Source organism: Hoplias malabaricus, chromosome 6, assembly GCF_029633855.1.
Source record: "Hoplias malabaricus isolate fHopMal1 chromosome 6, fHopMal1.hap1, whole genome shotgun sequence".
In the NCBI taxonomy this organism is placed as follows: Eukaryota; Metazoa; Chordata; class Actinopteri; order Characiformes; family Erythrinidae; genus Hoplias; species Hoplias malabaricus.
In genome coordinates this window covers 28,095,983-28,123,256 of record NC_089805.1, presented here as the reverse complement: position 1 = coordinate 28,123,256, position 27,274 = coordinate 28,095,983, and the positions used below count along the sequence as shown (strand labels likewise).

General features: G+C 40.1%; 1 protein-coding gene across 1 annotated transcript in view; it reads right to left on the bottom strand.

Moving 5' to 3' along the window:
- The window catches only part of sdk1a (sidekick cell adhesion molecule 1a), a 269,185-nt gene that overhangs the window by 47,482 nt on the left and 194,429 nt on the right, over positions 1-27,274 (bottom strand). The window contains exons 17-25 of the mRNA XM_066674238.1: positions 21,326-21,466; positions 16,166-16,347; positions 13,246-13,361; positions 12,599-12,794; positions 11,964-12,062; positions 9,985-10,176; positions 6,905-7,026; positions 3,565-3,674; positions 3,038-3,188 (exon numbers count right to left, since the gene is read on the bottom strand). Coding sequence (XP_066530335.1) covers positions 3,038-3,188; positions 3,565-3,674; positions 6,905-7,026; positions 9,985-10,176; positions 11,964-12,062; positions 12,599-12,794; positions 13,246-13,361; positions 16,166-16,347; positions 21,326-21,466 — 1,309 coding nt within the window. The remainder of the gene's footprint in view (positions 1-3,037; positions 3,189-3,564; positions 3,675-6,904; positions 7,027-9,984; positions 10,177-11,963; positions 12,063-12,598; positions 12,795-13,245; positions 13,362-16,165; positions 16,348-21,325; positions 21,467-27,274) is intronic.

The following is a 27,274-nucleotide window of genomic DNA, read 5'->3' as shown; positions in this document are numbered from 1 at the left end:
GGATGTCCTTACCTGGGTTCTTTTAGTATTATTTTCTTACATGGATCACTTCTTAGAAAGACTCCATAAAAAAAGAAATGAATAGGCCTGAATAATGTAGCTGAACTCACCTACTCGGGCACTCAGTGCCACTGTATTTAGCTCAGTTCAATTCCCTCTCCCCAGACAGAACTTTGTAATAATATATCGCTTCAGCGCTTTCCATGGCAACCGGCAGAGCTACAAATGTCAGGGTAGTATGAACTACACAAGGTAATGTTTTACAGTCCAATATGTGTAGTTTTTAGTACTGCAATGATTTGCAGAGAAATTGTCTCCAAAGTTCTAACAATTTTTACAGTTTAAAAACAATGGAAGGGTAAATGAGCACCAGGGAAATCCTGCCATCTGTTAGAGCCTATGCTGCTCTTCCATCACCTCCTCTGCGCCATGCTTTGCGAAGAGACTTTTTAATCATTTGTGCGTGAGTGTGTGAGAGACTCTGCCAACCTCGTAAGAGTCTAAGACAAAGCTCCGGGATCAAATAATGTTTGTTCACTACCAGTTAATCTTTAGACACACATTCATACTTATTTTAAATGTATTAATTTATTTAATAATTTAGTAAGTCAGGTAAGTAAGACACAGCCTATTGTCCATGCTTAAAAATAATATAACACTTACTACGTGTTATTGCTAAGAAATTCTATTGGGATTATGCATTACTTCTTGAAATTATTTTTATTATTATTATTCAAAATAATGTATCATTTAAGCCCATTAATATATATATATATATATATATATATATATATATATATATATATATATATATATATATATATATATATATATATATATATATATATATATATATATATACTAGATATACGTTATTTTTACTAGGGCTGTCGCAATAACCGCAAATATGACCAGCCAATACTAAATGAAGACTGAAGGGCTGAGTGTCAGTTTTCGTTTTATAAAATGGACACAATGGCAGCAAACTTGGTCACAAAACCAAATGCACCTTTGACAGTTTGGGAGTATTTCAGCTTTCAACCAAATAAAAAGGCAGAGCCAGGCAATTCGGGTGAGGCAAAATGCAAAATCTGTACCAGAAAGGATGCTGTGAAACAGGGAAATTCGAAATTTGAGATCTACCTATAATCCAGCTACTGAAACCCAACTGCATACACCAGCACAGAGTGATGGAGCAGCCTCGAAAGGAACAGTTCAGGCTGGTTCCATGTGAAAATTAGGAGTGTAGCACTAGAATCAGGTTGAATTAAGTGAATATAATCTATAAAATAATATGACAAAAATAATGTGCCCAAAATTAAAAAAACTCTTGACATTCTCTCAGGCTGATTCATGATTAGTCACTTGGGAAGCTTTTCCAGCAGGCTTAAAATAGCCATACAAAAACCTGTTAACAATTGAAAACTACATTTTAGAGCACTTTAGATTAATATTTTTAAATTGTTTATTTGGAAATATAAATCACTACATGTATGGTAACCTTAAAGGAACACCAGGTAAGATTTGGGATTTTTGCTCCTAGGGCTCCCCTACAGTAATCCAGTTGTACAGCACTGTAATTAAACCAATGGGGAGAGGGGTAGATTACTACTCTCCTCCAGAAGTTACATAGTGCAGTTTCTGCAGTGATGAGCCAAGAAGCTGTCATTTTTTTAATAAAAATATTACGTAGTGTTCCTTTAAATTTTAGATTTCTTCTACAAACAAATGTCTGTTTATTAAAATGCTTTTAAGAATATTAACATAAAAACCATGTATCTCACTGGAGCAGACCAGCTGACTTACTGCTGAATCATTCCAACAGACATAGCACCTGAAAAACAGACCATGTGAGACCTCCAAAGAAAGATGTCTGGCTCCAAGGTATGCTGTCTCTGTGCTCTGCGTGGATGTCAATGTCAGACTGCCATAACGGAGACACTGTACTGAACAATATGTGTAAAATCTGTGTAAAAGTCTTGATTCTAATTTCATAAAAGATCCTGCATTATTCTCTCAAAAAAGAAAAGGAGTGTAACTGCGACATCTGGCTAAATCTGCCACTGTGGTCACTTCTGGTCTCCTAATCATTCCCATCTTCAAACAGATCAATCATTCGCAATCCTCTCCTCTCTACCTGTAGCTGTTGTGTGGTGAGTGAACTGACACAGATTAGCTGCCATTGCATCATCCAGGCAGAGGCTGCACACTGACGGATGTTGAGGTGACTCCCTAATGTCCCAAAGAATGTACAGCAGTTTTAGTGTCTACAAAAGCACTATATGAGTGTAACTACCATCACCAGTATCATCATCGTCATCATCAACAACAATTAAATATTGCATAAATAGAAAAGCTAAATTCATTCATCATTCATTATCTGTAACCGCTTATCCAATTCAGGGTCACGGTGGGTCCAGAGCCTACCTGGAATTATTGGGCGCAAGGCGGGAATACACCCTGGAGGGGGCGCCAGTCCTTCACAGGGCAACACAGACACACACACACATTCACTCACACACTCACACCTACGGACACTTTTGAGTCACCAATCCACCTGCAACGTGTGTTTTTGGACTTTGGGAGGAAACCGGTGCACCCGGAGGAAACCCACGCAGACACGGGGAGAACACACCAACTCCTCACAGACAGTCACCCGGAGCGGGGAAAAGCTAAATAATTAAACTTAAATCTACACAATTCACAATTCATTCAGTTGTAAGGCAGTACTTAAAAACAGCTTTCATAGGCCCACACTCATGTGAAAGTTTGAACACTCAGGGTCAAATGATATATTGTTGAATGTTGAAGTAAAAATAAGAGAACATCTCCTACAGAGATCCACTGCTGATATGGCATATGAGATTAATGCTTATTTGATGAATATTACATATTGGGGAGGTTATAAAACACAAAATGTGGCTTATGAAGAAGTTGAAACTTTTCAAACCTACTGTTTATTTTAACACATACGAGATAGCATCAGCCTTGCACTGCCTAGTCAACGGAGGGAGAAGTGAGAGAGAGGAGCTCATACCACCCATCGCAGCCACAGACTGGTTTCACTGGCTGTTCGTACAGTCACACTGCTGGGGGCCACGTCTGGTGGGGCCTGCAGGGTCTGGATCACTCTTGATGGGTCACTAGCTGTGCTGGAGCCCACTATGTTTACCTGCCGCATTCTGAACCTGAAACAGCCAACACAAACCCTCACTTTAGTCCATTGGCACAGTGCTACATTGGAGAACAGCCCACCTGAGCTCTGACAGGCTTGGAGAGTGTAAGTGAAACAGCTGTACAGGCAGCAAAGTAGCCCCATGCTTTACAGTCCACATTCTAATTGCTGCAATTAGCATAAAATCTAAATTTATCAGAGAGTCCAACAAATGGGGGAACTGCTGCGACATCCATAAGGCCTGACACAAATTGCTTGGCTGAGAAAAACCACTGAGGCAGTGCAGTTCATCAAATACCTGCAGTGAACAAGAGAATAACCTCAAATAATGGGAGAACAACAGGCTTGACAAGGAGAAGCTCTCCTCTGTTAGGTGTGTATATACAAACCTGTAGTGTGTGAAAGGGGTGAGGTTGGGCACCTCCAGAACCTGTGCTTCAGGATCGTTCTCCTTTTCATAGAGCACCTTCCACACCTCCTCGTCTCCAGTATTGCCCACCTGCACATTGGACACATAAGAATATAAACACACCATCACTGGGAATACAAACACAATCTATACATTCAACAAACCAGTTTCAACATTTTTAATATGTGTAAGGAATTCTAGGAGGTCCATTGTATGGTTTCTGACTCGGCAGGCACAATGTACGGTACAGTGCAAAATTAGAGACCACTCTTCATTTATTTACTTTCTACATAAAGAACAAGGTCATTATTTTTCAAATCTGGAAAAAACTAAACATTCACTGATTAGCCTCAACATTAAAACCACTGATAGGGGAAACATTGCATTGATTGTCTTGTTACAATGGCACCTCTCAAAGTTTGGGACAGAAAGGTGTCAGAACACACAGTACACCACAGACTGTGGCATTTGGAACTATGCAGCCTTAGACAGATCAATGCAACTCCACTGAAAACGCCTACATTTAGGACATGAGCATCAGAACTAGACCAAAGAACAATGGGAAAGGTTGGCCTGGTCTGAGGACTCAAGGACTCACACTGCTGTTTGGGAGGTGATTATACATCGATTCCTGGAGAATAGATGGCACCAGAATGCACTAAGGGAATAAGGCAAGTCTTGTAATGCTCTGGGCAATGTTCTGCTGGGTAACATTCGCTCCTGGCATTCACGTGGATGTTACTTTGACAAATACCACATACCTAAACATTGTTCCAGAACAAGTGAACCCCTACAAGGCAACAGAAGTCCTTTGGGGCAGTGGCCTATTTAAGCAGAATAATGTACCCTGGCACACTGCAAAAATGATTCAGGAACGGTTGAGGAACATGAAAAAGAGTTCCAGGTGTTGATTTGACCTCAAAATATTTCAGATCTCAATCCAATCGAGCATCTCTGGGACAATTTGGAATAACAAGTATGATCAAGTGAGGCCCCACCTTGTAACTTAAAGAATCTGCTGCAACTGTTTTGGAGCCAGATTACACAGGAAACCTTCAGAGGTCTAAACAAATGAAGGATGGCCTCTGACCTTTGTACAGTACAATACAATTAGCTTTAAAGTTTCAGTGCTGCTGTCTGTAGTGCACTGCTGTGTTGCTAGGCAGTCACTTTATTTAAGTTCATGTGATTCATGTTGTGTTTTTCTCTTTGATTTGAGGGACTATGTTGGGCTTGCCTAGAGTCTAGGTCATCTTAATGTGTCTGAATAATTGCTTTCTCTTTTTATTTTAGCTAATGGTTTGTCCTGAGCATTCTCCTGAAAAAACTCAACACAGTTTGGGGTAAGTGTGTGATGATTCAAGCATGCAGTTTGCTGAATGCTAAATGATGTTCAGTGGTCCTAAACCATATGGCCCTAGTGCAAAACAGAAGCTGACTTTGGACGCCAAACACATCTTGGCAAACTGATTACATTTTAAGTGAGAGTGTGTTTGTGTGTGTGTGTCTGTGTGTGTGTGTGGTGTGTGTGTGTGTGTGTGTGAGGGGGGTTGTTTAAAACTAACTGTTTGCTGCACAGGTTCTTTAAAACTATTTAGAAATATGTGCAAGGCTAAAAGGACAGGTCTATACTGCACAGCACCTGATATGACCTACGCCTCTGGACCAATGTGCAGCCAGGTCTGAACCAATCAAATCTCAGTGTGCTCAGGGAGATTTACGATGACCAATGGGGTGTACTGGATGTGGTAAGCATTTATGCCAACGTGATCGATGTGCGACGCATGGCACCTTATGCCTGTGACTGCTGCTGTATTTCATACTCGTGTGTATGCACCAGTTCCCAACCCCCTCACTCCATACAGTGACGGATTTCTGCAGCTGTAGATAGCCCTGCCTCAATCAACTTAGCAATTCAAGTGCCTCTAGATGAAAGGCTGAACTCTCCCTCAGCAAGTTCGTTGCTGATGCTGGTCTAGAAGGTTAAGTCAATTACAAATTACAAGTCGTTCGCATGATTCAATCTGTGTCAACTTTTGAAGAAGTCACCAGCAGTATAAACTGGACGCAGGTCTGCTAAAATATTTCCTAGAAGTGTAGGGGATGATGTCAGAGTTAATGAAAACTTTAGAGATTTTTGCAGAAATGCAGTAGGATAAAGCGATGCATATTAAAGGTGAACCTACTTAATGGTGCACAGAATATTGACAGTTTGTGAAAACATGTTTATCCATTATTGGACCACACAGACTCATTATATCAAAAATGCGCACCAGAAGAGACATTAACGGATTTGACAAAGTCCTTTTAAAATAAACAAACTCCTTTTAAGGACACTTCAATAAGGACTGCTTAACATTGTGGCTTTGTCTCACTATTTACCTTTGCGTTTGTATACATGATTGTGCTTTTGTATGCAATACTGGTCAAGGAACTGTCTATGTAAAATTTCAATAACAAACCAACAAACCCAATGCTTTAGGAATTGGAATATCTCACCAGTGGGAGATCTGTCAACGCTTATCAGTTCACTGTCACCATATTCAATGACACTTTTCCATTTATACAGTTTCCCAAAGCCAGTTTGTTTTCTGAGTTGTAAATGCAGTTTGTGAGGTCTTCAAAATGATAATTCACTATTCACTTGACGTCACTATAAATCTCATACATAGGAATACTGCACTGACCATGCATTATTCTCATGGTCTCCAGGACCTCTGCAGAGAGTGAGGTTGTAAACCCCAAATGGTCTCTGGAACCCCTGCAGTTATCAAGTAATAAATTCCATCACATGTTTCTTTAAATGAGAACAGAAGGTCCAGCAGTGGAGCTTCTATATTCTCACTGTCTGCATATTAAAACAGTACATTTATTTCTCCAAGCTCATTTTGTTTGAATTAATCTTTGCACTGTGATTGGAGAGGATCATATTAGGAGGTGGGGCTATTCTGAAATGTCTCTTTATCTGTGTAAGATGCAGAACAAAATCAGAATTATACATTTTATTCCATGTTTTCAGACTGAGACAAAACAGACTAACAAAGAGAATCAAGAACTTTTTTCAGTTGTTTTATTTCAGAGTTTGTGGGTTGGTAGGAGCTTCAGATACTCAACATTTAGAATCTGTGGCCACAATAATAGAAACAGGTTCACTGATTATACCTGTACACTTTATCTAATGTAAGTATTAATTTTGTAACAGGCAGGTTTATCATCAGATATCGCTGTTGGACTCTACTCTATTTTGGATGCAGCTAGTGGTAGGTATTGTATTTTTTTAAGAACGCTTAGAAAGTAAAACAAAATAGTTCATCACTCACCTGTCCCTCCACAATCCACTTAGAGATGGATGTTTTCCCGTCATCCCCTGCCCGGAACTTCAAAGTAGCTGATCGTGAGCTGATTTTGGAGATAACCAGATTTGAAGGAGGTCCAGGAAGTTCTGGATTTAGAAAGAGACACTATTGAACTGCTCACATTTCAAACAGTTTACACACATCACAAGAGTCAGTTGGGAGGATGTGTCAGTGACTTCTTCACTGCCTGACTCATTGCATCATTTAATCACTTGTGTGAACAGCTTCAAATGAAGCAAAAGAGGTGCAAATCCAGGAAGCACCCTGCAATCCGAAAAAATATCCTTCCCTTTGAAGTGGAGCAATAAAAATCCTATTTTAATTTTGGAAATCTTTGATGAAATTACAGTGGAATTAAATCAAATAACAGACTATAGCCTTGCATCTGTCTAAAATCCCCACTGAGCTTTGTAGCTGTCTGTTCCTCTAATGTCTCACAATATGCAATTTATCAGCAGGCATTATGGCTCTGGCTTGGCATTCAGCCATTTTAACATTTGTCTCTTTTTTTCTGAGAGAAATTCTGCCTCTGAGCTAGTTTAAATGAATATTTCGCCTTCGCAGCCATATTTGATTTATGGCTGAGCATGTGCAACAACTTGCCAGCTTCCGAGTGGAAAAGGCCAACTTAAAAGATCATCACTCATTTTCATAACCACAAGCTAAGGATGACTAGCCCTGGGATGAGTAACGCAAGCTCTGTAGTGCATTCTTGTGAACAAATGGCTGCTTAGTGTGTAGTAAAAGGAGAGCATGAATGAATCATTGATTGCACTCACACCACACCACTCATGCTCCTGTGTATGTGAACAGTAGGTTTATATCCCAAGTTCTATGTTGAGCAGTTGGTAGAACTGTGTCAACAAAAATTAAATGGGTTTCGTATAGTAAGAATATGTGGCAAATTTAATATGCCATAAAATGTTTATGCTAACATCCGATTTCAGTAATGTTGTTGTTCTTATTTAATTTAGCATCAGCAATGGAAAAGGCCAGCCTCAACGCTCTGGTAGCTTCCCTGTGGAGTAAATACATTTGGAGTTTCTAAATCATGCACAGCATTTGCAGTGAAGAAAGCAAGTAGAGAAAATGCCTCTATGTTGAGATTTAAACAGGACTAAGTGATATAGCAAAAAATTTGCTTGCTGCATATAATTTGATATCAATAAATGTTTGTCATTATAATATGAATTGCCTACTGCTCCATGTATAAGTTGGAATTTTACAAACCTCATCTCCAGAAAGGTTGGGATGTTGTGCAAAATGTAAATAAAAAAAATGTACAAATCATTTAAACCCTACATTTATTTGATAATATTACAAAGATTTAAAATGCTCAAACTGAGAATGTTCATTGCTTTTGAAAAGCTTTTGCCCACTCTGAATTTGCCAACAACACTTTTTCAATGAAAAAAAGGAACATGGCCATTTACTGCTGTGTTGAGTTACTTTTCATTTAACAACACTCTGTAAACATTTGGGATCTGAGGAGACCAATTGTTGTAGTTTTGAAAGTAAAATGTTTTCTGATTCTTACTTATTATAGGATGTCAGCTGCTCAACAACATGTATCATAATGCACCAACTGCGTGACAATGTGTGAAAGGTCTGGACTAGTTTAGCAGTTGGAATCTTTTACCTGGGACACATACTGTTTTAATGAACACAGAATGTGGCTTGGTATTAATGTTTAGAATTAATGGGGCCTTCACAAATGTGCAAGACACTTTTGCCTTTTGCAATAATGCACCCCCATACCATCATGGATGCTGGGTTAGAACTGTGCAGTTATGTCAGAATCTCCCACTCCTTTTTAGCCCAGAGGACGCAGAATCCATCACTTCCAAAAAGAATAACATATTTTGATTTTTTTGAAATACAGAAGACTTTTCCTCTTTGCCTCTGTCCATCTTCAATGAGCCCAGGCCCATAGAAGAAGGCAGTGTTTCTGGACCCTATTCTCAAGATTTCTTCTTTCCCCTTTAGAGTATAAACTTGCTTTTGTAGATGCACTGAAGAACTGTGTTCACAGATAGTGGTGTTCATGCAGTGATTTACACCATTGGCGCCATTGGAGGGCCCGAAGCTTGCATATAGAATATTCAGAAATCTCTGAATCTTTTAGGGATATTATGTACTGTAGATAATGAAAGCCCCAAGTTCTTTATCATTTTAATTTGAGAATCATTATTCTTGAATTGTTGTACTAATGATGAACCCTACCCCAACTTCACCACTCTTTTGTTCCCTCATTCCAGTCTATGTTTATCCTATTCAGGGTCATGGTGGGTCTGGAGCCTACCCAAAATCACTGGGCGCAAGGCAGGACCACACCCTGGAGGGGGCATCAGTCCTTTACAGTTTGACACACACTCACACACATTCACTCACACACTCAAAACCTATGGACACTTTTGAGTCGCCAATCCACCTGCCAAGGTGTGTTTTTGGACCATGGGAAGAAACTGGAGCATCCGGAGGAAACCCACATGGACACGGGGAGAACAAACCACCTCACAGTCAGCCACTGTGTTTTTTTTTAAACAAAGTAGTAAAAATGGCCCTTTACCAAGTTTTGGAAGTTTTGGAAGGTGTTGCTGTCATCAAATTCTAAATGACAAAAAACATTGTCCTTGTATTATTTACAGTTATATATATATGATTTAAATACTTTCATTATGCCATATTTACATTTTGCCCAGTGACCCAAAATGTTTACAAATGGGGTTTACATTTTGAATATTGTCTTCTTATTTTGATCTATTTTTTTTACTGAGACAACTGAGACTTCCAAAAACACAGATAACATACTGCTTTTCTTAAGTGTGTCTCTCTTGCTGTTATACTATTGGTGGCTTGAACTCTTACAAGTGAATGGCTAGAAGGGCCAGATGGATATTGCCTACTACTGAATCAGTAGCTTGTCCTTCATTTGCTGTTAATGTCTGTTTGTGTGAAAAAGTCTTTGATTTACATAATTGTTGCTTTATCACGTATGTGAAAAGAGTTACAGTGCCTGGTGTTTGGGTGTCGTTATGTCTTACCTGGAGGAACTCCAGAGGAGATTGTGGATGATGTGACTGTGCCAATGCCAGCACCAGTGATAGCGGCCACTTCTAATGTGTAGGTGGTGAGGGAGGTGAGACCAGTCACTTTATATTCCAGGGTGCTGTTAGGCATGGTTCGTGCCACTCGCGACTGGTTCTTCCCCTGTGCCTCCCAGGACAGGAGGTAACCTGGAAAAGAGACCCACTGCTGAAAGCAGGACTTTGAGTGTTGGTTGTTAACCACTAAATGCCTAATAGCTGATGGCCAGGGGGAATAAGCCAAGTAAACCCAAAGCAAACAGGGGAGAGGATTTTTAAGCTTGAAATAAACAATCCTTTACACTCCATACTAGGTGTGATAGGGAGACCTGCTGGAGTGAGTGGTTCAGACCTTGGACCCTGCCCCCTAACCTGAATCTAACTGAGACTAATAGCCAGCAGAGGTCCTGTGTAATTTGCTGTTTATTGGAAGTATTTTCCACCACAGTCAGCACTGTTTCCAATCACTGAATGTCCTCTTCCATTGAGGCACTCATAAATCAAGCTTTGCACTGAGAGACCCTGCTCGAAAACAAGCATACCCAACATTCAAAGGGCACCGACGCAGGGTGTACTGATATAGACAAGAGCCATTCGCTCTAATGCACTTCTAATCTCATCTGTCTCCATGCCCTTAATCTACATTCAATGCCATTCCTTCACTGGGCTGTTTAATCTATGTCCAGTATCACTGCACTGCTTACACATTCGTCTTCATCTCTATTCGTCTTTGCCTCTCTATTGAGTCTTCACCGTGAACACTCCTTCTTTTTACTGGACGTGCAACTTCACAGGAGGCTTTGAGACTCTGCAGACATGTTTTAGGCCCCAGAAATGTTATTCTGAGAATCTGATGATGGCCAGTGAAACTCATATTGACAGAGGAGTTACATACAATTTGGCTTTGTAGGATACAATAAGCCTGTAGAATGTAGAGCTTTTTGTATGCTATTGTGTTTTCAAACTATTTTAAAATATGCATAAGGCATCCCTGTGTGAAAAGTAAACTCATTCACAGTGTAGTTACAACTTCTAATTACTGGGCTTTCAGACCAATGACAAATTGAGACTGAAAATGGATTTATATTTCTGTACAAAAATATAGTTTGCAAATATAAATAAATAAATAACATCCAGGTTTGACTTAGTTAAGTTACATTTTAAATCTAGAAAATAAATGCAACAAAAGTAGTAAAAATCCCTTCATATTTCAACATAAAATATGTGGAAGAATATTCACCTCTCTGAGTATGCTTTAAAGGGTTAAGACAGAGTAAACATCTTTAAGATACAGCTGGTGTCTTTGCAGAATACCATTTCAATCTTTTCACTATGTTCTTCAAATTGACTCAGTCCTGGTAACTGTTATGATTATGGCACTGGATGCATAAACACACAAATACACATGTATACACACTCTCACACTCTTTCACAACATCATTCTTTTCAGAACAGAGCTACAGGGAGCGAGAATTGTTTCTGGCAACCGAGCCGCGAACAACAATGCTGTAATTGCTTTGTGCAAAAAACCAATGAAGTGTTAAATAGAAGTATATCCATTAATGAAGCTTTAAAAACACCAGCATACTGGGGTAATGAAAACAGAACACCTCTGAAAAGACTCACCTGTGATGTCTAACATAATGTTCTGCTAAATTTAAACAAGAGGGGGGGGCAGATTTAATTTCATTGAAAAACAAAGAGAACCACAATGAGAAATGAATCTTTTTGACAGATACATATGTTTTGCAAGTTGAGTGAGGAAAACATGTTTCTGGCATGTGAGTTTTATGAGGGAATTTTGCTAATTATTTTTGACAGAGGGGATGACTGGTAGTGAGTAAAACAAGGCTGGGCCTTTAAACATCAGTTTCCCAAGAGTGTTTTAGAGCAAAGAGCTTGTGTGTGACATGAGATTACAAGTAGGATAAACTCACCTGTGATGATTCCGTTTTTCTCTACAGGTTCCTCCCAGCTAACTCGCAGAGACGTGTCTAGGATCTCAGTAAAGCTCAGATGCCCTACAGGGCCAGGAACTAAGGTATAAACACACACACACAGTCACAAACAAACACAATGACAAACGCCAAAGAGTTTATCCTGCTTAATGTTGCATTCCGAAGTGTTGCGATGCACCACCGGGTCTCTATAGCAACAACTGTTGATGAGCTAATCGAATTACCCTCACTTGTACAATTATGGATGTATTTATGCATACCCTAAAATGTCGAAGCATGTTGACATTATAATTCCAGGACAATGCTTTTAATTAAAGTCACTTTTGTAAGCTGCTGATAATTAGTATTCCGCACAATGCCCTGTGGAACCACATAACAGCCATGCAGTGTCATTGTAGGGATGTAAAAGCCAAGACCCATTTCAGTGACACAGCATAATAATTAAATGAAAAACAAGAGATTTGGTCTTTAGGTAATTAACGAACATAACAAGTCCCAGCACATGCTCACTGTAGAGGTCGCCTCAGAGGTCTCCGCTGGGACTAGACAAAGTCTCTGCTGAGCTAATGTTTTTATCAGAAAGTGGACGCTGTGGTAGAAAGGTCAGTACTCACTGTCTTCATGCGTCTTCACAAGTTTGGTTGTGCTACGTGGCCCATTCCCTGGTGTGGTGAAGCACAGCACAGAGGTCAGGTACCAGGTGAACTTTTTCAGGCCAGTGATGTAGCCCAGGTGACGAGTGCCATGGTAATCTGGGGTGATAGTCACCACTGTGCTATCCTCAGGAGATTGTTCAGGCCATGCCATTAGCTGACAGAGCATGAGAGAGCAAGATAAGTAGATAGATAGATAGATAGATAGATAGATAGATAGATAGATAGATAGAAAGCTAAACTTGTAAAGGTTTATAAATGGTTTAAAATTCTGTTTATTACAAGGTTATTATTTAGGTTGTTAACACCTAAAAAATGAAAAAAAAAAAATTCAAAAAACAAAAAAACTTAATTAAATTAAAATGAGGTGCTAAAAAATTAAGTATAAAAGATCAATTCAATTATTTTCAATGATTAAAAAAGTGCTAATATCACACAAAATATATTAAAAATGAAAAACTAGAGGAAAGTTAAGTAAAACTATGTGTTAGGTTGAGGAAGTTTGCTCTATGCCTTTAATGAAGGAGTTCCAGATACTGTCCATTTGAAACCTTGAATTTCTCAGAAATCAGAAGCAATTGCATTAATGGCGCTTTTGGTTGTTTTACCTTGTAACCTTGATTGATGCCATTGATGAATTGCTGAGGTGGAGGATTCCATGTGAATTTGATGGTGGTTGAGTTGACGGCTTCAGCCACCACACCCTGAGGAGGTGCTGTGGGAACTAAAAGACAAAAACAGGCTAAGTAGAAGCACTGAAATGATCTGCTCACCAAGGTGTCTCAGTCCTTGCAGGTGGATTCTATTTGGTCATATTTGCTACATTTGTAGATGCTTGTTTAATACAGCACAGGAGAAAAAGTGACCACAGGTAATTGCATTGGCCTCCATTCACTTGAATATTCATGATGCGAGGCAGCAAGATCACTACAGTTCTAAATGCTACCACAGTTTGCAGCTGACTGACTAAAATGTATCAGCTCGTACTTATGGTTTACAAGCTAAAAAAGGAAGTAAAACATCCCCTGAATGTCAATCATGTCCCTTTGCCACTAGACACATGTGCTTCTCATCCCACACTGATGAAAGAGCACATAATACCTAGCTAGTTATTGCTGTGGCTCACGGCATCATTTTTTTTAAATCAAAACCATAACCTTAGCCAGAAGAGACTGAAACGATAATGGATCAGAATGACCTGTTCTCTTTTCATGTCTGTATTCTTGTAGCAGGCTAATAATTGGTTTGGTGAAAATATGGTTGCAAAAAGCACTTCAAAAGGGCCGTAAAGTCCAGTCTCGTCCTCACCATCTGGGGAAAAAAAACCTCTTTAAGAGTAAAAGCTAATGTCCTAGATACGCTAGCCCTTGTCTAATGACTACCTATTTCTGACATCACTGGAAGCTCTCAAAGCACACAGACATGTCGCCGTCAGACCTAGACTTGGGAGGACCTGCTCTATAGAGTATTGTAGTGTATGGGGCTTAATGCACATTAAGTCTTGCTAACAGCCATACTCCCTCACTGTCCTATCAGCACTGGCATAATCCCTCACAGTCAAGTGGTACTAAAGGTAAAGGTGCCCTTACTTGATGGCTACTTACGGAAACGCACTGCTGACTTTTCATTTGCTATGATGAAAAAAAAAAAAAAAAAACAGGCATGTGTTTGCAGCTTATTTAGAATATAAAGGATTGCAGTGGCATTGTATTGTATTGGTTGGTTTGATCTTATTTGGAAAGAAAAAAGAAAAACAAAAGCAGTGAGCAGATGAAACCCTGTTAGTTTGATATCCAGTGACCTTGTAAAAGCCCAGAGCTAGCCAGACGGACAGGCGCTCAACAGCTGAAAGAAAGGAGCTGCCTCATTTAAAACAAAAAACCTGAGGGAGAATTTACAAGCCAGCCATCCTTATTTTTCAGAGCCAGACTGCTTTTCCAACACCTGTTGTGTAATCTGAATTTTAAATCGAATGAAGCTGCTGCCTGTAAGGTAGGTATGGTCACTTCTTGTAAACGTCTGACTGAATTTTAAGCTGGATATACCCAGAGACTACACCCCTAGACACATTACAAGCCAGTTAGTAATACAGAAAGCATATTCATGAATGCCCAGAGAGAAGCAGAGTACTTCTGAGAATAATCTTTCTAATTGCCAGTCAAGCTTTGACTTATAATAAATGAAAAGTGCCCTGCTCAAATATCAACCAGTTAAGAGCTACTCTTCATATATGTTTATGAAATACAAGGAGATCCTACACTTTATTATTCACTTCCATGATACATCATCAGAGCTCTCTGAATTAGTGTTTAACTTCATGAGACACTAGCTCTATAAAATGTTTACCATCTATTTCATGAATATCAAATGGCCTTTTAAAAATAACTGCAACTACTAAGCTAACCACTTTCATGATTCAAATATATATCGCATTGTGGCAATCAACACTAAAATGGCCTGACTAACGTCAGAAGCGTTCCGTTACACCTGTGGTTTTGGTTTCAGCGTCAGACCAGTTTACACTAAACTTGTTTCAACCAAGACATTCTATTTCTTTTCTGACTTTCTCAACCATTTCTATCAACCATGACTTCTACTTCAGTATTCCCAGGACAGTATGTTATAAAGAAAATGATACACTGAAATAAGGTACATAGATCAATACTGGTATGATGTGTTATTTTTGAAAGGATGCAATTATTGTGCTCACTCGCAACATGTTTTTATGTTTGAGGAATGGGACACACTTGAAAACATATACACAAACAATTAAATATACAAGCAATTGTAAACTGTAGGATAGGTCACAAAATGTGGAGAAAAGGGGCACCTCAGGAAAAAAAGCTAGGGGAACAGTAGAATATACTTCCTAAAGGACTAGACTAGAAACTTAAAATTTTTTTTATTTATAAGCAACAACCATCATACTTAAATACTTAATTGCATCCATATAATATGCCAGATATGATGATGGTTCAATGAAATGAAAAGAGAGTAGCAGAAATTTATGGAGCACCCTTAAATCCAGGACAAGCTTAGAGAATCTGTGAGCAACATGAAGAGGTCATTTTGAATGTTTATGTAATATGACAGATGATAGCTGTCTGTGTAGATTCAGTACACTGGCTGCTCTACAGACAATCATCTAAATAAACAGTCATCCATTGGAACAGCATGACTTGATTTCAACAATGGCTTTTTTCCACTCTCTTATTGAGGTGTAATTTATGGCAAAGGACAAAACAAAAGGCTCTGGAAATAACTGATATTAAACTTCTCAAGCAGATTAAGTTCCTTATGGCTCTGTAGCTGGTTTCAGTCAGAGATTGGGGGAGGAGCCAGTATGAATGTTGCCTCTGCTCAGAGACATGTAATCAGGTGAACTATAGTGCTCTGGCTGGCACATATACTTCTGACCTACCCTTCCACTCCTAGTCTCTCCATCTGCCAGCTTTTACCTGAAGAAAGGCAGAAAATTGATGGGGTTGTAAAGGAGAGTAGTGAGTGACAAAGGCTGAAAGGGCTCACCTCCCTGCAGTGTGTACTCGATGACAGGCTGGCTGAAGACGCCCAAGCCTGCTCCGTTGTACGCTGCCACCTGGATCTCATACTGCGTCCAGATGATGAGTTCTGTGATCAGACAGTAGTTGATCTCAGGGCTGGTGATGTTCTGCTGCTGGTAGTCGCCGGGGAGCCCCGCCAGCCGATACCTGCACCATGGAGAACAATCGATAGCTCAACTGTTAGCCACAATGATTTCCTTCCAGGTCACTGCTCCGTTAGAAGCTATTCCACAGACTGTAATTAGGCAGGCCTCTCTCTTTCTCTCCCCCTCTTTCCCTTCTTTCACTAGAGGAATCCTATTTAGTGAATTACACCACAGTTGGCACCCTGTCAATAGAGAGTGATGATATTTACATGGCACCGGTGAAGTAGGGGAAAACAGCCAGTAAAATATTGGGAAACACATGGGTGCAGAAGGGAGTGTGATGTTACCTAGAAGAATCATGAATCTGAATAAAAAAAGGTACTGTTATGAATGGACATGTAGCCACATTAGCATGTTTCCATTTATTCCTATCAACAACATTGTCACACAACATCATTGTCACCTTTCCACACAAACACTTGTGGAACTAGAAGAGCATATCTAATGCAAATGTTCTTTTTTTGCCAATTCACTTTTATTAGCAATGGCTTTTAATAGGTAAACTGTATAAAGATATTCTCTCAGCAGAAGTTGAGCTTCATTGTATCAATTTTTTAAGCACTGTTTATCTTTTACTATGTGTTTTAGTGTTTCACCAGGTCATGCATGGCTGTTATGAGTCCCAGTTTCAGAAACTCAATTTTCCACATAGTGCACATAGATTACCTTTTGTCTAATCTCTTCAGCAATGCCACACTGAAGAATGCATAACTTGTACTTAATGGATTAAAGGGTGGTTTCTGGATTTTGCAAAGTACAATCACAAACAAAGTAATTTGCCAGAGTGTACAGAGAGGAAGCATTATAAAGTGTGGGGCTGTATTACAGTGCAATACATAAATAACAATTAATAAACACCGGTAGAACACTCTGTTCATTGCACTGTCACATTATTTTTGTATGTGCTCTATAAGAATGGGGAAATAAGTGCGTGTGGGGGTATGTGTTGGCAGCGGGAGCAGATGGGCTCTCTGTCAGATGCTCTGTCTCTTTCCTGGGCTCAGTGAGGCCCGCTGGGGTAAAGAGTGCAGCTCTCCTCCTGCCTGCCTCTCTCCTGCTGCTGTAGTGAGCGTCCCAGCTCTCTTACTCACAGCAGATGTGTCTCAGTCTCACTGGCCCCCAGACTCTGCTCAGATGCACACTGTAACCCACCACAACAACAGAGCTCAGCGGCACTCAGTCTCACCTCAGCTGCAGGGGAAACACGCACCCTGCCTCCAGAAGCCACAGCCCCGTAACTTAGAGATTTTAGATAGTAACAGCCGAGCTACAAAAACTATATTTACAGCCCCATGCACATCATTTTGTGGCTTCGATATGATTTTCAAAAATCATCAAAATTATGTCTTGCAGGAGACAAAACTGGATCTCACAAATCAAAGAAGACCTGTAACATAACAGGAAAATTGTATTAATTACAATGCGCTTCACTACACTTCATCAGCTGGCTTTTGACTCGTTTCGTTTGGATTGTCCCTTTATGAGCATCTGAACAGTCTCGAAAATGCTCCTTAGATCAAATTTACTTGCATAAGGAAAGGGAATTTCAAATGTAAATGGGTGGAGTTTCCAAAACTAAAGATCAAGAAATATTGAAAGATCGAGACATAATAGAAAGATTTGGACAAAAGAAATGTAAAAAACAGAAAACAGACAAAACAGAAGAAAACGTCATAGGTAAACGTAAATTTACTTTTCTATGTTCTCTGAAAAATGGACTGGCCCCTGGTCAGAGAAAGATCACTGTACAAATGTAGGATTATTTAGATAGTGAGAAGCAAGCACATTTCTTGAGGTATAATAAAAATAATAGTAAATACTAAATAAAAAATGTCTTTGTTTGTTTGATAAAGCAGATAATTACATTTAGAATATGAGTTATGTCATAGCTTGAATATGAATGTTTTGATATAATTCAGACAGTAAATTCTAAACACATGGAAACACTGTTTTGTGGTTTTATGTTGGCATATAAAAGTAATAAAAATATAATAACAAACAATACAAAATGACAAACAAGGACAGGACTCCCCAGGGCTAAAGCAGAATATAAGGGACCTTGCACTGCTAGCTGTGATGTCTACAATCAAAACCCCTCCAACCTAAACACAGTATTTTAGAGACTCACAGGAGGTCTGATAAAGGCATATAGAGGATGAGGTGACTGCAGGCATGATCACTATTGACAAAAGGGAGTAAAAATTACTACACTGATTTCAAGCAGTTGTCACTGAGAACCATCTGCCACTTTCCTCATATTAACGCAGAATGCAGTGCTACTGGAGTGGCTAAGGGCAGTGGTACAGCCTATATGATAGCAGCAAAAAGAATGTAAGATGATTTATACACTGCTCACAAAAATAAAGACAACACTAAAGTAACACATCCTAGGTTTCAATGAATTGAATGAATACATTTTAAAAAATTCAAATGAATATTCCAGTTGAAAATCTTTATTTGTTACATTGTGGAATGCGTTGAGAAAATATAAAAATGATCAATGTAAATTAAAATTATTATCCCATGGAGGTCTAGATTTGGAATTGTACTCAAAATAAAAGTAGAATATCAAATTACAGGCTGATCCAACTTGCCTACAATCCCTACAATGCCTGGGCATACTCCTGATGAGGCAGCGGGTGTTCTCCTGAGGGATGTCCTCCCAGACCTGGATTAAAGCATCAGTCAACTCCTGGACAGTCTGTGGTGCAATGTGATGTTAGTGGATGGAACGAGACATGATGTCCCAGAGGTGCTCGATTGGATTCAGGTCTGGGGAAGGGGCAGGCCAATCCATAGCATCAGTGCCTTCATCATGCAGGAACTGCTGACACACTTCAGCCACATGAGGCCTAGCATTGTCATGCATCAGAAGGAAACCAGGGCCCACTGCACCAGCATATGGTCTCACAATGTGTCTGAGGATCTCATCCCGGTACCTAATGGCAGTCAGGGTCCTCTGGCTAGCACATGGAGGGCTGTGCGACCCTCCAAAGAAATGCCTCCCCACACCATTACTGACCCACTGCCAAACCGATCATGCTGGAGGATGTTGCAGGCAGCAGAACGTTCTCCACGGCATCTCCAGGCTCTGTCATGTCTGTCACATGTGCTCAGTGTGAACCTGCTCTCATCCATGAAGAGCACAGGGCACCAATGGCAAATTCGCCAATCTTGGTGTTCTCTGGCAAATGCCTATCGCCTTGCACGGTGTTGGGCTGTAAGCACAAGCCCCACTTGTGGATGTCGGGCCCTCATACCCCCCCTCGTGGAGTCTGTTTCTGACAGTTTGTGCAGAAACATGGATATTAGTGGCCTGCTGGAGGTCATTTTGCAGGGCTCTGGCACTGTTCCTCCTGTTCCTCTTTGCACAGAGGGTTCCTCTTTGCTGAATTGTTGCCCTCCTACGGCCCCCTCCATGTCTCCTGGTGTACTGGCCTGTCTCCTGGTATCTCCTCCATGCTCTGGACACTGTGCTGACAGACACAGCAAACCTTCTTGCCACGGCTCGCATTGATGTGCCATCCTGGATGAGCTGCAGTACCTGAGCAACTTCTGTGGGTTGTAGACACTACCTCATGCTACCTCTAGTGTTGAGAGCACTGACAATGTGCAAAAGTGACAATCAGCCAGAAAGAATGACAACAGGGAAATGGTCTGTGGTCACCACCTGCAAAACCACTCCTTTATAGGGGTTGTCTTGCTAATTGCCTCTCATTTCTACCTGTTGTCTGTTCCATTTGCACAACAGGAGGTGAAATTGATTCACAATCGGTGTTGTTTCCTAACTGGACAGGTTGATTTCACAGAAATGTGACTGACTTGGAGTTACATTGCGATGTTTAAGTGTTCCCTTTTTTCAGCAGTGTATATTATGTGATAATATAATGAACGATTAGAAGCTGACTGTAGTCACTGTTAAAGGCACAGAAACGCAGATTCAAACATGTGATATTAAGTTACAACATTTTGACATGATAAAAAAACGATCGACAAATTAGGGTGGAATTCTAATTTTTAAAGTGCTCTACAAAAAACGAAATCATACAGGCATTATAGTGTATAACTGTTCAGCAATACCTTAACTACTTGTCAGTAGTTCGCCTGGGGTAGACAATGCCAAAGCGCTTCTAGGGTAAATAATATACTGTAATTATTTATTCACAATCTTTGAGCAGATATAAACTGCAAAAAAATCAAAACAAATCAAATAACAAATTAGTGATTACTTTTCAAGACTATAGAGAATATCCATGTCTGCATTATAGTTTGTGGGCAATTAATACTGCTTTTTTTAAGATAGCAATGTAAAGTTAGTAAATATAAGTTATATATATCATGGGGAAATGTATTCACCTTAGTGTAATGTGTTATCTTGTCCAGTGATTCCCCAAAACTGCCTATTTTCCAAATGTTCTGCGTTGAGACTTGATTTTCACTTTGAAAACTAGCTGTTACTCATATTCAGTGTATAATATGTTAGATGTCACAATAGAGTGAACTACAGCTTTTCATAGCTGGGCACATGGTGTTGTTTCTTTGTTTATATATAATTTTTACAGTACCCTACTAATTATTTGTATTTATATTAACTTGTGCAGTTGAAAAGTATGGGTATATCAGCCAATCACAGCTATTTATTATGAAGCCCCTTTCACACATTCATGGTAACCCAGTTTCCATGTTTCCCCAGAGGATCCGTACACGTGAGCGTGAACACCCATAATTTTTCCGGACATTACACAGACTTAACCCTGCTAGGTGAAAACGGAGCAGCTAATGCTCCAGAGTACACAGGGGCTGCCCCACACATAAGCACGCAGCACATTTCTCGCTGTGAGAACACATCTGACACAGAAAATCTTCTACTGTGTGAAATAACCACTTCGGGACAATTATTGGACCTGAACTCTGGAGTCCTCTAGAGTTTCTCCAGTGTTTATATTGGCTTTAGATTATGTAGTGTGCGTGTGTCCTACCTGAGGACATAACCTCTGAGTACTCCGTTGAGCTGGGGTTCAGGAGGGGGCTGCCACTGGACCATTATTGACTGATTGGTGCGACCGCTGGCCACTATGTTCTTTGGAGGAGCACTGGGTGCCTCCTCACTGAGCATCAGCCTACAGAGACGACAAAATAATAAGGTAGAACATAACTAACAGCAACAACTTCAGATAAAACAGCTACAAACACACCCACACACACAAACACAAGAGCAGTCTTATATAATTGATTTGCAATATTTTCTGTCTGAATCTATGTTAGCTCACTTGCTCCAGGGCATAATAGCAATATTCTTGGTGAGTTGAGAAAGTGTAACCCTCTGGTCAGAAGTCCATTTCCCAATCTGGCTTGCCGCGACACATCCGCCCACTTCATCAAAAGCACTCCAAGCCCTCTCGGCTTCCTGGAAGAGCTCCTTCCGCTGGAAGCGCTCTGGGGCCCCCTGGCCCACGGGGTCACTGTTTATGCAGCAGCTTTTATGTTTTTGTGCAGCCTGCCCTGAATCTCCTGACTATTTTAGGGAATTATCAGTTTACATCTGCCTTCTGTTCTTCATTTCTCCCTGTGTTACAGATAGCCTACATACAGCGTCAGTATTTGCAAACAGAAAATAATCAAACCAGAGTTTCAGCTTATTCATCAGCAGAGCTGAGGATGTTGATGTTGGAGCGAGGGCCACTTTATTGCTTTCAAAAGCCTGTGGAGCCCACTTCGCCTAACATTATAGGCTCTGTTGGAGACCAACACAAGTAAAAAGCTGTGGCCTTTTCTGTATAGGAACATGCCCTGTAATGTCAGTCGGCCCAGTCTTCACTGAGGGAAAACCACAGCCTTAAGTATAAGTTTCAGGGCCTTAATTTCAGTCTATTTCAGTTAATTGGCTTCCATCTTCTTTGTTGACATGATACTTGCTAATTGCCCCACATTTGCAGTGACACCTGCATATGCAAAACTGCACACAAACTTCATTATATCATATTCAGTAAGAAAGTTGCAGTCATAAATGTCATTCTCAAGCCAGTGCACTGTCCAAGCTACCCCAAATATGTGTGTTTTTTAATTAATGGAATTTAAAAATGAATCAGAGCTGGATGCTTCATAATGTCTGTGGGTTCATTCTGCCCTATGCATTTCATGCTAATGGACAGTTAAATCTGCATTAAATTTTAATGGGATCATTGGGTTATTTCAGATTTATAGACACTGTCTTCTTAAAACTCCCACCACTTGTTATTTCTCCCCCAGAAGTCCATTTCATAATTAATGCCCTCAATAACCAATATCATGGTGCCTCTTACAGACACTTGCTCAGTAAATCTGCCTAATCGTGGCCATAAGGAAGAGCTGCTCGGCTAACTCTGAAAAACAGAGTCTCCCTGCCCTGCCTTGTCCTTCATGCAGTATTTACACATTTGTTTTATGTACTCGTAGTGCACCATTGACCATTAAACATCTGCCTCTTCACACCATGGATGCAAAGAAGCATCCGTTAATTTGCGTACATCGGTGTTACACGTATAGGTATGAGGAGGGTGGGGACAAATGGAATAGCATAACAGGGGCTGGCAGTGTATGAAAAAGAGTCCGTTATAGTGTGTAAATCCCACTGATTATTAATAGATGCGCCCCTAACGACAGTAATATTCACAGCAGTTTTTGCTTGGCCACCCTTGTTGAGGACCAAAACTCTGTGAATGGTAAACAAGAGCAGGCGTGTGTGAGTGCAGGCTCATTATGGCAGAGCTGTACTGCTGTGTTTTTATGGGCTTGTCAGGCATTTACGGATGCCTCTTCTTAATAAGGCCAGAAAGGACAGATGTGACAGCATGCAGGAAGACATATGCATGCAAGGAGAAGAGTGATGGGCTCCTTCAAGACACCACTCTCAGCTGCTTTGACTCTGCTCTACAGCTTGCTGTCTGTCTTCAGGAAAATGCCTGACATTAGCTTCCCTACTGTATTAGACACTTGCGCTTTTCCCCCCTCACTTTCAAATTAATAGGACCATATCATGGAAAAACTCCCTTTGCATTTTAGAAACTTTTTTGAAGTGTATGTAAACACAGTAAAAGTTTCAAAACAAATCATTCACTACTGAGTCTATGTAACCCATGTAGAGTAGCCAAACTGCAAAAACAGCCTGTTGAAACTCACTACGTAAATCTGCCTATGCTGCCAACGAAAGACATCAGGAGTATTTTTTTAGCCCATACAGCTTTTTGAATGAAATACAGAACAGAGCTCATGTTTATATATATATATATATATATCACCCTTCGAGGCAGAATAACAAAATGGGTCCATGTTAACTCCAAGACAATAACAGAGGTTAGAAAATGAATTATGACTATTTTCGTTACATAAACTCAAAAAAACATTATAAGAACAAGGATATAAGAAATATGTAGGACATGCTGCCTTCTTCACTCCTTCTGGTTCAGGATCGCATAATCAACTTAGAAGAACATGTTTCCTATTGGGGAAATGTTGTTTTCTTTTGTTTTTGCCATTTAATCAGCAAAATTGTGCCACCATGCACGCTGGGAACTTGGTTAAGCTCCAGCGGAGTCCCAGATACAGCCATTTTTGCAAAAGCAAGCTAACACACACTCAGCAGTGTTTCCCCAGCTGAAGGAAGTTTAATTCGACAAGATGAACAAACAAGAGCCAAAACGCAACACTTCACATATTAATCATGCACCTGTTCTCTAATGGAGCACAAAAAAACTGCAGTATTCAAGTCTTGCACAAACCCAGCCATAGCAATTAATGCTAAATGAGAGGCAAAGGGGCAGGTATAAAGCTATTTAAATCAGGTTGATTTGAAAATTCATGTCCAGCACACTGAACCTGTTTCCTTAAAATTAGACTATTAAATGTTTAAAGATGGAGTGTTTGATAAAATGTAAGCACTAATTGAGGTCATGCAAGAGTTAAGAAGCTACCACCATTCTTTAATATTTAATACATCCTCTCATTAATTTATAGCCCAGTATTAACCTGCCTGACATTAATATTTCACAAGAATGAACTAACAAAAATAAGTATTCAAGGTGTATGTCCAGGAATTAAAAGTAAATTCTAATAGCCGAATTTCACCAGCCACTTTTTATACATTTTGTTAGTTTGGGATTGAGGTGTTCAAATAAGACACAATTAATCACAAAGATGGAACAGAGGGGAGAGTCTTGCGTCCCTGAACAAACTGATGTGATCTGTCTTTGCTTCACTGAGAGCAGTGATACTACTAGAGGCTGTTTACACCTTGCACTATGATTTGATCATGTTCATATTTCAATTGACCACACGAAATGTCAGGCTGAAACACATTCAGGATGTAAAGAACATACTGGATTGCAAATGGATCCCTCAAACCAAATTAAACAATGATCTATACCACTTTCAGTACTATTATAAATGCACATTTATATTTTATTATCTGCAAATCATGCCATCAACAGAAATGTGTCTTCTAAATTGTCTGTCCAACAAACGACAGTATAAATGAGGAAGCGTCCCACAAAACTATGTACTAACTGCATTCTGGATCTAATAAAACAGCATAAATCTGACATCAGTCTGAAAGGCTCACATTCCTGAACATGCATCCATAAGTGGACTTTTTAACATGAAATTGAAAGTATTTTACTTTTTTAAAACCTAAAGGAAAATGAGCATTTAAAAAAATAGTAAAATAAAGTTTTAAGATTGGATTTCAGTGTAGTTTTAGTGCTGTAAACTTATCAAGCATAAACAAGCTTATTGTGCTGGTAAAGGGATGCAAATTCAGTGACAAAACACATATGTAATGGCTCATGACTGTTTTGTAAGGCTACTTTCACTTCTTGTTTTCTTTCTTATCTTCAACATACCCCTGAAGTAAGCATGATTTTGAATAGCTGTTAGATTCCTCTTGTTAGAAAGCACCAGCATTGTCTGTTTACATATAATAACACTTGTAAGTGAGGTGTAACTAAAGTAACAGGTGCTTTGATGACACTGGGGTAGGCGGACTGTTATCATGCCTGGAACATCACAGATGGAGCTGCACTGACTGTTCAGACAAAGGTCACAAAGCTGTACAATGAATACATATTGGCCTTGAATCCTACATATGAAAGAATACAATATTTGTAGAAAAAACAATGTTTTTAAGAAAATTTTACACCAGATGCTAGAACATTTCTGTGCGGATCTGATGGCGTTCAGGCATGAGAGCCGAGGTTCTGATGTTGGATGATAAGCTTTGGACTACAAAAGCTACAAGACATTGCTTGGAGCTCCATTGCTTCAAAGAATGCTTTATAGGCTTGGCAATGGGCTTAGATTCATGTGCTGCAAACTTGGACAACAAACATGAAATGTTTGTTGATAAACGGTTTTCGTTACAGTCTCCTTTTAAGCAAATGTTTGCTTTTTCACTGGCCACATTTACATTTGCACAATCTAAATGGAACATTTCTTTCCACAGTATGTGCTATAGCACAGTTGACTGTATAAATCCCAGAACATTTTCCACCAGTCCATGTTATTCTTGTTTGATTGTGCCCATCCAATTTAGCTTGTGGCAAACGGTGCATGTTAAACTCACTATTTATATCTGGGCGTGATTCTTGAGATACAGATGAACAGAAAGGACTAATTTCAAAGTGAGAAGATGCTGTTGAGAGTGTGAGATTATGGCACATTCTCTCCCCCCTCCCTGCGTAAGGGTGCCATGTTTTAGCATGTCTGGCACTGATAAGGGCTGCTGGAGCCGTAGAGCTCGAAGTCTGCCACCCACAGCTGCAGGCTGTGTGCAGGCGTGCTGCTCGAGGTGCTGATTACAGCGGGAGGTGTGAGTGCAGGCCAGCCACTTTAGTGCCCGCGTGGCCTGGGCTCTCTCTCTCCGCACGCTCTGATGTAGGCTGTCAGAAACGTGCTCAACAAACACCCACAGAGCGGTGAGGCCGAGACGCGGCTGACAGGGGAAATCACATTTAAACAATGACCTCATGGAGCAGACTGAAGCACTGAACAGCTCCAGGAGGGGGATGAATTTGCGCTGTTGAATGTCTAGGACAGTAAAATTCATCTTCATATGGTTGTTTAACCTCAAGTCAACAATAAAGCTTAAAAGAAATAAAAAAAGTTACTACTAAAAAACTACTACCAACCACTCTTGGCATTCTACTCAACAAAAAGCTACACAGCGTCACTGATGCAAAGCACTGCTTTTAAGACATTTCAAAAGTGAATTTACTCCTTCAGGGGGTGGTCTCTAAGAACACATTACAATAATTATGACCAATCACAATCAGGGGGAGGTCCCAGAGAAAACATTGCAGTAATCAGGATCAATCACAGTCATTATTATTTCATTCATTCATTATCTGTAACCACTTATCCAGTTCAGGGTCGCGGTGGGTTCAGAGCCTACCTGGAATCATTGGGCGCAAGGCGGGATTACACCCTGGAGGGGGCGCCAGTCCTTCACAGGGCAAAACACACACTCACCTACCAACATGTGTTTCTGGACTGTGGGAGGAAAGCGGAGCACCTGGAAGAAACCCACACGGACACGAGGAGCACACACCAAACTCCTTACAGACAGTCACCCGGAGCAGGACTTGAACCCACAACGTCGAGGTCCTTGGAGCTTTGTGACCGTGACACTACCTGCTGCACCACTGCACTGCCCCATCATTATTATTTTTTATGTTTAAAATATAAAATGTGGTTCTTTGTACAGGCACTTAACCCACAGGACTTTGTGCTGATCTGTACAATGGAAAAAAACATCTAATCAGAACAAAGCGCTGACGCGGTAAGGCATATCAGTGTGTGAAATCTGAGCTTTTGGCACCTCGCTGTGTGGTATACTGCCACTGAAAAGAGACGGGGTGCTGCTCAACCTGCCGCTGCATTTACTGGATGCAGCCTTT